The sequence below is a fragment of the Carcharhinus amblyrhynchos genome, chromosome 12, assembly GCF_965287045.1.
Source record: "Carcharhinus amblyrhynchos chromosome 12, sCarAmb.v2.hapA, whole genome shotgun sequence".
NCBI lineage: Eukaryota > Metazoa > Chordata > Chondrichthyes > Carcharhiniformes > Carcharhinidae > Carcharhinus > Carcharhinus amblyrhynchos.
The window spans coordinates 20,968,151-20,981,093 of NC_137335.1; the positions used below are offsets into that span (position 1 = coordinate 20,968,151).

The 12,943-nt window shown below is 43.4% G+C and overlaps 1 protein-coding gene across 1 annotated transcript in view; it reads left to right on the forward strand.

Moving 5' to 3' along the window:
• Positions 1 to 369: 369 nt before the first annotated feature.
• The window catches only part of LOC145350837 (solute carrier family 22 member 3-like), a 30,836-nt gene continuing 18,262 nt past the window's right edge, over positions 370 to 12,943 (forward strand). The window contains exons 1-5 of the mRNA XM_080200190.1: positions 370 to 1,282; positions 4,650 to 4,753; positions 4,838 to 4,992; positions 8,505 to 8,673; positions 8,776 to 8,893. Coding sequence (XP_080056316.1) covers positions 872 to 1,282; positions 4,650 to 4,753; positions 4,838 to 4,992; positions 8,505 to 8,673; positions 8,776 to 8,893 — 957 coding nt within the window. The 5' untranslated portion in view covers positions 370 to 871. The remainder of the gene's footprint in view (positions 1,283 to 4,649; positions 4,754 to 4,837; positions 4,993 to 8,504; positions 8,674 to 8,775; positions 8,894 to 12,943) is intronic.

Sequence of the window (12,943 nt, forward strand, 5' to 3'; positions counted from 1 at the left end):
CAAATACATGAATAGGATGGGAATAGAGTGATATGGTCCCCAGAAGGATAGGGGTTTTAGTTCAGTTGGGCAGCACGGTCGATGCAGGCTTGGAGGGTCGAAAGGACTATTCCTGTGCTGTGATTTTCTTTGTACTTTTTTGCTCCTAAGCCAGTGCCATCTTCCTCACCCAATGCCAACTCTTGACCAATTGTCATCTTCCTGACCCAATGCCAGCTTCCTCACCCAGTGCCATCTTTCTGACCCAATGCCAACTTCCTGACCCAATGCCAACATCTTGACCCAATGCCAACTTCCTGACCCAATGTCATCTTCCTGACCCAATGCCAACTTCCTGACCCAATGCCAACTTCCTGACCCAATGTCATCTTCCTGACCCAATGCCAACTTTCTGACCCAATGCTGGCTTCCCTCTAACAGTACGTATGTGAGGGGATAATATTCTGACACTGTGTCTAAAATTCACTGCCTCAGAAGCAATGCGTGCATTTGAGTACAGCTCCAGTTTAGATTACGGCAAGCTCACCGGAATTTGGGGGGTTCTTGAGTCGGGAGCAAGATATTTAGTGAGACCGAGAACAACACGTGCTGTTAAAACAATGACCTTGCCCCGCACTTGCTCTTGTAATAATGTTAAATTATTTTGAGGTACTGGACTGTATTCAAAACTATTTCTGAATTTTGATTTTGAGTTGTTTGGAGGCTTGTGTTGTCAGTTTTCTGTGCGGTGTGAGGCTGAACTCTGTACCAGTTTCACTCTGTACCACTGAACCGTGACAACCAAGGAACAAGGAATGCGAGCCTACGAAGTTGGGAGAGCAGTAAATCTTTGTCTCTTCATCCAAGACATTCTTGCGCACAGCCTGCAAAGATGTTAACCTATGATGACGTTTTGAAGGATATCGGGGAGTTTGGAAAATGCCAGAAGTGGATCATTCTGATTTTGTCTTTAAGTGGGCTGACTTTTTCATTCCTGATTGTTGTATCCGTTTTTCTGGGACAGATTCCAAATCACTGGTGCAGGGGTCCCCCTGGCACGCTGGAGCTGAGAGAGAAGTGTGGGTGGTCTCTGGAACAGGAAAGGAATTACACAGTTCCCCTGGAGAATCCGGGAAGCTCTTCCCACAGTCGCTGCGAACGTTACAATATAGACTGGAATGTAACTTTTTTCGACTGTGACTATCCCGTCTCCTTAATCACAAATAGTTCTGGTGACATACTACTCACACCCTGTAAGAATGGTTGGTTTTTTGATGGTTCACGTACAACAATCGTAAGCGAGGTAAATAAGATTCATTTGTTTTACCAGGATCTGCATTAACAAATATTTTTGTTGATTCTTTTTGATCTACAAGTGGTTAAACGTAAAAGTGAACCTTCCTAAGGTTTATTGCACTAAGTACAGCTGGAAGCTTTGTAGTATCAAATAAGTTTACAATGTAGAAGGAGGCCATTCAGCCCAATGTGCGTGTGCTAGCTGTTTAAAACAGTTATTCAAATATGGACCCACACCTCAGTTTGTTCCTCTTGGTCCTGAAAATCAGTCTCCGTGAACAAGGATTCGCCAATCTCACCTGTACCTACAATTATCCAGTCCCACTGCAATGAATGGAGATTCTCCAGTCCCGCTGCAAGAATGGAGATTTGGCTGCATGCCAAATTCTCCATGCTTGTTGGCAGTGGCGATGGGGCGTGAATGGCCAGAGAATCCTGGCCACATAATTTCCTTTTGAACGTTTCTATGTACTTACTTGCACCTACCTATCAAGCTGTGCATTCTAGATCTTAACATGCTCTGTGAAAAAAAATCTCCTCATGTTAATCCTTGTTCTAACACCAATGATTTCAAGTGTGCACCCTCTAGTTACCAACCCAGTTGCCAGAGGAAACCGTTTCTCTCCGTTTGTTGTATCCAAACCCCCTCACAATTTTGAATAGCTCTAAAAAGTCTCATTTCAACAACATGTTTGGAGGAGAACAGTCCCATATAATTGATGTCTGTCACTGACCCCTGTATCATCCCAGTAAATCATTAGCAAAACAACCGGAAAAAAAGGTGACAGATTCTGTTTATTTTTCCTTCAGGCGTGAGTCGTAATTAAAATTTAATTTACAACTGTGAATAATTTATCAGAACCGCAATAAACCATTGTAACTCACCCATTCTGCAATCGGGACACATGTTTGTTTCCTAATTCATGGAATGCAAGTGTCCTTTTGTCCTCGTGTCTTGTTTGGTTGAAGAAGGGTACAGAGTTCAGACCCTCCAGCTTTTTCCAGACAATGAACAATCTTGGATAGCGGTGGTACATCTCCACAAAATGGTTTCCTTCTCACCCTATCTGTTAGCTGGTTTTTGCATTGGAGAGGCAGTGGAGCTGTGGTATTTCTCTGGACTAGTAATCCAGGGGCCCATGGTAATCCTCTGGGGATCTGCATTCGAATCCCACCATGGAAGATGGTGAAATTTGAATTCAATAAAAATCTGGAATTTAAAAACCTAATGATGACTGTGAAACAATTGTTGTAAAAACCCATCTCATTCATGAGTCCCTCTTTAGGGAGGGAAATCTGCCATCCTTACCTGGTCTGGCCTACATGTGACTCCAAATCCACAGCAATGCATTCTGAAATGGCCTAGCAAGCCACTCAGCTCAAGGCCAATTAAAGGTGGACCACAAATTCCAGCCCAGTGAGTAATACCCACATCTCATGAATGAAAAAAAACCTCAGGAAGATTTTATAAAACAAATTGTGGCTAGGAATGAGAATGTAAAAAAGGCAAAATCAGTTGTAGAACCCTACAGTGCAGAAGGAGGCCAGTCAGCCCAGCAAGACTGCACTGACCACAATCCCACCCACCCATGCGTTTACCCTAGCTAGTCCCCCTGACACTAAAGGTAATTTGGCATGGTCAACCCACCTAACCTACAAACCTTTGGACTGTGGGAGGAAACTGGAGCACTCAGAGGAAACCCACATGGAGAATGTGCAAACTCCACGCAGACAGTGACCCAAGCCCAGAATTGAACCCGGATCCCTGGTGCTGTGAGGCAGCAGTGCTAACCACTGTGCCACCCAGTAAATAAAATTATTGTGCATCTGGCTTGCTAACATCATTGTGTGGATTGATTAACTTGACTTTTTGATTTTAGACTTTCATTGGGTCCATCCTCTAAGGGCTGCAGCTAACTATCTAAAATAATGGCTTTGTTTTAATCACACACCCTTTAAAAAATTGCAGATTTAATTCCTAGAAACCCCAGTTAATAGCTTCTTGCCAACGGTGTCCCTCATAATGTTTCCAAATCTTCCCCTCCATTCTGCTGGTGTGGTTGCTAACTCCCATGGCCCGACATTTTCTTTCCAATCTATTTAAAACATCTAGGTGAAGAATTTCTTTCCATTGCTTCAATTAGCATGTGGAAGAAGATTCTTTTGGAGAGATTAATGGGGCTGCAATTTGTTAAGTCCTTGGGATTTGATATAATGCATCTCCTAATGTTGAAAGAGGTTGCTGTAGAGATGGGCTGAATGGCCTCCATCTGTGCTGCAGGGATTCTATGAAAATAGGTGCAAACCAATTTTTAGCAGCAGAATATCATTTGACTAATAGTCCTTGACCCTTATCTGGGCTTACTTTAATCAAAATCTGTCATTTGCACATAGCTTTCCCTGTGTGACTGAGGTTCAGCTTGCAGCTTATGTGATTTTTAAACTTGTGTGATCTTTAACCCTTTTGATTGACCTGAGACAAATGTGGCAGCCAATCTCCACACAATACAGAGAAATAATCAGTTCGTCTTTTTTAAACACTGAACATTGGCCAGGTCATCTGCCCAGAACTCCCTGTTACTAGACCATGAAGTCTTTCCCCTTTCCCTGTATAGAGAGATTGAATCGTTACCTGACAGGCGTGAGAATGAAATGATATTTCCTACCCGGATTTTGCAATGTTATTTGAGGAAGTTTGTTACCGGGACTGGAAGGTTTGAATTATAAGGAGAGGCTGGATAGGCTGGGATGTTTTTCCCCGGAGCAGAGGAGCATCAGGGGTGACCTTACAGAGGTTTATAAAATCATGAGGGGCATAGATAAGGTGAATAGCCGAGGTCTTTTCCCCAGGGTAGGGGAATCCAAAACTAGAGGGCTTAGGTTTAAGATCAGAGGAGAGAGATTTAAAAGAGACTTGAGGGTCAGCTTTTTCATACAGAGGGCAGTGCGTGTATGGAACGAGCTGCCTGAGGAGGTGGTGGAGGCGGGTACAGTTACGACATTTAAAAGACATTTGGACAGGTACATGGGAAAGGTTTAGAGGGATGTGGGCCAAACGCAGGCAAATGGGACTAGTTCAGTTTAGGAAACCTGGTCAGCATGGACGAGTTGGGCCAAAGGGCCTGTTTCCATGCTGTATATCTCTGTCCTTGGGACTTCTGACTGAGAGGGAAGTGAGGAAGAGATTGTCAATTTGTCAGACTAATCCACTTGGTCAATGCCAATGGAAGGAGAGTATGTGTATATTAAATGTTCATTTGCTAATATTGCCAAGTCCAGTTTCTAGACTTGTGAGTTTTGTAATGTGTGAGATTGTAATTCTATACATGTAATGAATTCGCTCCTTTATCTTCTCCTATTTTCTCCTTTTAAAGTATGAACTTGTATGTGAAAATGCCTGGAAAGTGGATATGTCTCAAGCCTGTCTTGAAATCGGCTTTTTTCTTGGTGCACTCGCCACAGGCTACACTGCAGACAGGTAAGTGACACCCACAGTCTGACTGTTACCTTGTCCACTTGACTCCTTCAATTGCCTAACTGAAAATAATCATTCCGTTTGTAGGTTTGGCCGAAAGCTTTGCTTACTGGCTTGTTTGGCTGGAACAGGAGTATCTGGGATTGCTGTCGCAATTGCGCCAACTTACCCAGCGTTTGTGATTTTTCAAATCCTGGAAGGCTTGTTTGGAAGAGGGGTATGCCTGATCAACGCTGTCATTGGTAAGCCTGAATGTCACTTGAGTGTAGCAAATGCCTTTCAAAAATACAATTTTGCATTCATGACTATGAACACTATCAGCATCAGACTATCAGACTGTCAGCATGCTACGGTGCAGAGGGACCTGGGGGTCCTTGTGCACAAGTCGCAAAAACCCAGTCTGCAGGTGCAGCAGGTGATCAAGAAGGTGAATGGGATGCTGGCCTTTATAGCGAGGGGGATAGAATATAAAAGCAGGGAGGCCTTGCTGCAACTGTACAGGGCATTGGTGAGGCCGCAGCTGGAGTACTGTGTGCAGTTTTGGTCACCACACTTGCGCAAGGATATTTTGGCCTTGGAGGGAGTGCAGAGGAGGTTCACTAGGCTGATACCGGAGATGAGAGGGTTAGACTATGAAGGGAGACTAAATAGACTGGGTCTGTACTCGTTGGAGTTTGGAAGGATGAGGGGGGATCTTATAGAGACGTATAAGATAATGAAAGGGATGGATAGGGTAGAGGTGGAGACTCTTCCCGCTCAGAAAGGACAGCAGGACTAGCGGGGGGGGGGCAGTTTAGAACGGAGTTGAGGAGGAACTTCTTCACTCAAAGGATGGTGAATCTCTGGAATTCTCTGCCTGTTGAAGTGGTGGAGACTACCTCGCTAAATATATTTAAGTCACGGGTAGATAGGTTTTTGACAGACAAGGGAGAAAGCAGGAAAGTGGAACTGATCCACTTCAGATCAGCCATGATCTTATTGAATGGCGGGGCAGGCTCGAAGGGCTAGATGGCCTACTCCTGCTCCTATTTCTTATGTTCTTATGATCTTAACACTTACATAGTCCAGATTTCACAATCAGCAAGAACACAATAGTACTTACGTGATAGAAATTTGTCCATAAGGAACTGGCAATCTTTGTGGGATGAATTACTCTTTGTTGGTTGGAACCTGGTGTCAACTCCAGCTGCTTAACAACAGTGTTGGAAGCCAATCACATTGAAATATTCTCACAGATAGCAAAGAAGGAAGTAAGCTTACAGGACTATCATTCACTTTGTAAGTTATCATTTCACAGAAAGCAGCAAAACATTGGGAAATATAGATTGGATTGAGGTAGAATCTGAAGTATCAGCAAATATTTATTTAAGAAAACTATTATTTTTAAAATATGCATGTTTTAACATGATACAGAAACTTGACATTTATAAAATTAGGTTTTCAGGATCATTCAAGCAGTAATTATGCACTTAGTATGACGTTAAAACCCCAGTTAAGTGTCATTCAATAAGCTGTAGTTTCTTCAGTGCTTTTTACAGAGAAGGTTAGTAATGTAAACAGGAAAGCTCTCGTCAGTTGGGTGCACAGTGGCACAATGGTTAGCGCTGCTGCCTCACAACATCAGGGACCTGTGTTCAATTCCAGCCTTGGGTCACTGTCTGTGTGGAGTTTGCATGTTCCCAGTGTCTATGTGGGTTTTCTCCGAGTTCTCCAGTTTCCTCCCACAGTCCAAAGATGTGTGGGTTAGGTTGATTGGCCATGTTAAATTGACCCTAATGTCAGGGGATGAGCAGGGTAAATTAAGGGGTTATGGGAATAGGGCCTGGGTGGGATTGTTGTCAGTCAGACTTGATGGGCCAAATGTCCTGCTTCTGCACTGTAGGAATTCCATGATTCTCTCATTCATTTCAGTGATTTCCAATTCATTGTAACATTGGGGCCTCCAGTGCATGCAGAGTTTACTTGTTACATTCAGAAGATACCAACGCTGGAGGTGCACTGGCTAGTCCCACAATCCTGCAGCACCAATTGGTACATGAGGTTTGTATGTTGCCTAACTGGATCCAAATGGGGGGTGGCATTGATGGAGAGAGAAACAAAGTTAATGGCCAGACCTTTTTAGCTTTCCATGATGCCGGGACCTTCCACCTACAGCACACCCCCACTGCGGCTTTCACAGCAGCAAGGGATCCAGTCAACAGGAAACCCCATTGACAGCGGCGGGATCAGAGAATCTTGTTGTTAGCCAATAGCAGGCCATCTCATGCAAAACACATGGCAAGTTGCGCAATAAATCCTGCCCAATGTTTCAGGTCAGTGACCTCCTATCAGAACTGGGGAAAGTTAGTGATGTGACAGGTTTTAAACAAGTAAAGAGGCAGGGAAAGGGGACGAGACAGTGGAAGGTAAGAACAGAGCTTGGTGCAAGGTGCGCTATTGTGATATAACCCTTGGGTTTATTTACTGTACAAGACACAAGGCATCAATCACTATAATGGATTGGGTAAACATTTGTGGGCACATTTATTAAAATTAGACAGCTATACATTGGCATATCACTTGAAGACACCAGAACTGTGTTTGCTGTGCTCTGTTCAGATTAAAAGTAAAGCTAAGACTGGATTGCATGACAAATTTCCATTCTAGTAATATCATGCTGATATACCTTAAAGGTTTATGACAGGGCAAGTTATGTTCATGAAGCTTTGAATGGACTCAAGTTTTCAGAATGTGCAGAGTGGGATGCTGACTATGATATTAAAACCATGAAGTGTAAGCTACAGCTTTGACCAGGATTTACCTGGAAGTAGTAAAAATGATACTTATTTCCATGCCCAGACCTTTCCTATTGACACAAAAATCCAATCAGGTTTCACTCATCCCTTAGATGCACTGCCATATGCTTGGGCTAGTTAGGCCACAGTTGGAGCACTGAGTGCAGTTCTGGTCACCTCACTATAGGAAGGATGTGATAGCACTAGAGGGGTTGCAGAGGAGATTCACCAGGGTGTTGCCTGGGATTCAGCATTTGAGCCAAATGGAGAGACTGTATAGGCTTGGATTGTTTTATTTAGAGCAGTGAAGATTAAGGAGGGATATGATTGAGGTGTATAAGATTTTGAGAGATATGGTCAGGGTGCGCAGGGAGCAGCTGTACTCCTTGGCTGAGGGGTCAATCACGAGGGGGCAGAGTTTTTAGATAAAGGGCAGGAGATTTATTGGGGATTTGAGAAAAAACCTTTTCACTCAGAGAGTGGTGGGAATCTGGAATGCACTGTCTGGGAAGGTAATGGAGGTTGGAAAGCTTACAATCTTTAAAAAAGTATTTGAATGAGCAATTGAAATATCATAATATCCAAGGATATGGGACAAGTGCAGGAAAATGGGACTAGTGCACATTCAGTGGTAGATATTGTGGGTGCAAACACGATGGGCTGAAGGGCCTTTTCTGTACTGTCTGACTCTATAGCCAGATTTTTCCTGTCCCGCCATCATGGAAATTGTAGCGGGTGGGACACGGACTATGCAAGGACTCACTGACTTAGGACGGGATTTTCCAGACTTGGGGCAAATGAGGCCAGAAATTTCCATCCTATGACTCTGCGACGAAGAGTCTTGTATTCTTATCATTGGCAGCTGTAAGGACAACCCTCATCGGTTATAGTCAAACGCAGACCAGCAGGTAAGTGTAATGTTTTGTTATGTACCTTCCATTATAATCTTCCAAAGCAAATGACCTTGTTATCTCTTTCAGCCACAGAATTGGTTGGACCAAGATACAGAAGAGTTGTCATATTTGTAACCCAAGCAGTCTTCTCATTGGGTGTGATGTTACTTCCTGTTTTTGCCTACTTGGTTAAGTCTTGGAAAGGAATCCAAATGGCCATTAGTGTCCCACACTTTGTTTTGCTGCTTTACTGCTGGTAATTTGAATTTACAACAAAGATTCCCATTGATTAATATTGTGCCACAGTCACATGCTGCACCCTGGAATGGAGTTTACATGTGATCTTTTCCAATTGTAGCTTAATCCCAGAATCTCCCCGTTGGTTGTTATCGCGGAAGAGAATTAAAGAAGCGTTGAAAATCGCCCAGGATATTGCAGAGCGGAATGGCAAGAGTCTCCCATCAACTTACAAAGAGGTAATGGACTGAGTTTTATACTAGAAATATTGGGAAGGGGACAGATTGGTTAGCAAGTGGACTCTGATTTGTGGAGGTGTTGCCATTGGAGAATGGACCAGGAAACAATTATCCCCAAGCTTTTGTTTAAATTAAAACCAGGCAAGTCAAATATGACTGGTCAGGGTGTTGCCATGGGGAATGCCCCTGGGAAATGTTGTCTCCAAGCATTTGTTAAATTGAAAAGCATGCAATGCCAGAGCATGTTCTATTCCTTTACAGAGGACGTGGTCCAGTGTAAATATATATATCTTTAAGCAAGTATAAATGAGTCTCACTGCAAGCCCAGCTGATAATCTTGATTTGGTTGTTGGTGTAATTCCTAGCACACTCAGGGTTGTTAAGTAAGTGCTGCCCAACCATAGAATCACATATAATGTTGGACCCTATGGTCTGAATTTTCTGGCTCAGTACAGTCCAAACTTTGCCTGTTGTGAGCTGCAAAAGGGATTCACCAGTTGTGGTAGTACTGTCTTTATACCCAGTATTCTGCCTCCCATGCAAATTAGAGATGTGGGCCAGAATTCTCCAACTTGCCCGTGGCTGGGATTCTCCGGTCTCACTGCGGTGAATGGCGTTTTGGCTGAGAGTTAAATTCTCTGTTCTCGCTGGCAGCAGTGGTAGGGCGAACAAGGTTGGAGAATATCAGTGCCAGGGTGATGCAACCAAATCATCTTTCCCAGAAGATTTCCTATCCCAGATCAGCAAGCTGCTTATGAAGGATACCCTTTGCACTGGCAGCTCATCAGATTAATTGAAATGAAAGCACTAAAGTTAAAGCAAAATACTGCAGATGCTGGAAATCTGAAATAAAAACAGAAAATGCTGGAAAGGCTCAGCAGGTCTGGCAGCATCTGTGGAGAGAGAAACAGTTAATGTTCCATAGAATGAAAGAACCATACAGTGCAGAAAGAGGTCTTACTGCCTATCCAGCCTGCACCAATACATGAGAAATAGCTGTCCTCCCATCTAATCCCATTTACCAGTACTTAGCCCAAAGCCTTGAATGTTATGATGTGCCTTGTGCTCATCCAGGTACAAGAGTACATATGACTTCTTCTGAGCTCTGTTATGTTATGCCATTCAGGATGCTTCAATGCAGAGGGATCTGGGCGTCTTTGTGCATGAGTTGCAGAAAACTGGTATGCAGATACATAAGGAAATGAGGAAAGCAAATTGAATTTTGGCATTTATAGCTAAAAGAATAGAGTATAAAAGTAAGGAAGTGTTCCTGCATGTAAACAAAGTGTTGGTGAGATCCCGTCTGGAATACTGTGTACAGATTTGGTCTTCTTATTTGAGGAAGGATGTAGTGGCATTAGAGGCAGTTCAGAGGAGGTTCACCAGATTGATTGTCTTATGAAGAGAGATTGAGCAGGTTGGGCCTGTACTCTACAGAGTTTAGAAGAATGAGGGAAGATCTATTTGAGTTATACGAGATGCTAAAGAGGATTGACAAAATAGACGTAGAGCAGATGCTTCCTCTTGTGGGCAATCTAGAGGAAGAAGTCATAGTTTTAGGATAAGGGGGTTGCAGATTTAAAACAGAGATGAGGAGAAACAACTTCTCTCAAAGGGTTGTGAATCTGTGGAACTCAGTACCTAGAGTGCAGTGGATGCTGGGGCATTAAGTCAATTTAAGGAGGAAATGGACAGATCTTAATTAGTAATGGGCTAAAGGGTTATGCAGCATGGACAGGAAGGTGGAGCTGAGGCCGAGGTGAGATCATCAATGATGGTATTGAATAGCAGAGCGGACTCGAGGGGCTGAGTTGCCTATGCCTGCCTCTAGTTCTTATTGTCTAATGAGACATGTTGCAAGCTGATCGAGGGTAAGTAAATATTTCAGCGTGCACAAAAGATCAGAAAGGCAGACAGAATGGCAAAGGAGGGGAGGGGGTAGTGAGGATGACCTAAGGGTATTAGTCAGAAAGGCATTAGAAGATCATGAACTTGGATCAGGATGTGTGGATGTTAACAATAGCAAGAGTTAGAAGCAGTGGTGGGAGTAACCTATACGCCACCTTACAGTAGTTATACCATTAAACAAGAAAATATGGTTGCATCTAATAAAGGCAACGTATTAATTATAGGGACTTCAATCTTCAAATAGACTGGGATAATTAAAACTGGCAAGTGTGGTCTAAAAGATCAGTTTGTAGAATGTTTTTATGAGTGTCTTAGAACAGGTTTTTTCAGAGTGGGAGTCATGATTCCTGGGTGGGTCACAGGCAGGAGTACAAAGGATTGCGGTTTTCCCCAAAGATCACTGGGCTTAGGTGCCAAGAACTGCACACATTATAAATGTAGCCAAACCCCTCTGCCTAAATTTATACTCCCCTGGAATATTAGTCTCTGACCACGAGAGGCACAGGTGAGCAGGTCAGTGTGCCCTGCGTGTACATTGGCTCCATGCATCTTCTACATATGCGTTTTTGGCACAAATACACTTGGAGGTGAGCTTCTTTCACTTACAAGCAAGTCAAGAGGGCGGTGGGCATGAATCATTTTGTTACAAGCAACGGCCAGTGTACCTATTGGCCAAAATCTCACATTGGAATCTGCTGGAGAGAGTGTGATAAGACAGAGCAGTGCCACTGTTAGCTCAGCAAAGTATGCCAGGGCCTCTGGTGAACAGCCTACAAAGGAAAAACCTAAAATCACGAACAAAGCAATATAAAGATGAGATATGGTTTTGTTAATTGTGACAAAGCAAATCAGGATGCAAAGCACACACGTGTTATAGAATCATAGAATCCCTGCAATGCTAAGAGACCATTTTGCCCATCGAATCTGCACTGACTCCCTGACAGAGTATCTTACCCAGGCCCTCTCCCCTGCCCTATCCCTGTAACCTCACACATTTAGCATGGCCAACCTACCTAACCCGCACAACTTTGGACTATGGGAGGAAACCGGAGCCTTTGGAGGAAACCCACACAGACACAGAAAGAATGTGCAAATTCCACACAGACAGTGACACAAGGCTTGAATTGAACCTGGGTGCCTGGCAGTGTAAGGCAGCAATGCTAACCACTGTGCCAACCTTGTGGGGAAATATTGGCGAATGAATGAATGTGGCATGGGTCCCGAAGCTTGGCCAGTTGGCAAAAGTGGGTCCTGGGGAAAAGAAGTTTGAAAAACACTGCCTTATGTTGTGGAACTGACTGGAGATCAAGCTAGCTTAGACCTAGTATTACGTAATGAAGCGGGGTTAGTTAGTAACCTCACAGTCAATGAGCTACTGGGAAATAATGATCATAATATTATTGAATTCCACATTAAGTTTGAAAGTGACATTCTCCAATCACAAAGAAATCTTAATATTAAACAAAACCAACAACTTAGGCACGCGTGGAGAGCTGGCTACGGTTAATCGGGTAATCGGGTAAATAGACTAAAAGATATGGAGTAAGTGAACAATTCAAAATATTCAACAAAAAAATGCAATTGAAGATCAAGAACTCAGCAAGAAAAACACATCTATGTCCACTTAGAAGTTTAAATATAATAGTAGGTTAAAGAAAAAAGCTTAAAATGTTCTAAAACAAAGAACGACTCTTGAGGATTGGGAGAGTTTTAGAAACTATTAAAGGGCCAACAAAAAAGTTGATAAAAATGAAAAATCCTTTAATGCTTTTGATGCTTGGACATCCTGATGACATTGCTCCATCTCCACACTGGGAAGTTTCCAATGCCAGCATCTCCACATCAAGTTTCAGGAGGCCAGGCTGCAATCAGGTGTAGCACCACTGGATGGCGATAGAGCTGAAATTCACCCCAGTGAGGTTGCTATGTCTTTAAGGACATAAGAACATAAGAAATAGGAGCAGGAGTAGGCCATCCAGCCCTTCGAGCCTGCCCCGCCATTCAATAAGATCATGGCTGATCTGTCGTGGCTCAGTTCCACATTCCCGCCCTCTCCCCATAACCCTTAATCCCCTCGCTTATCAAAAACCCATCAACCCGCGTCTCAAAAATATTTAGCGAGGTAGCCTCCACCACTTCAAC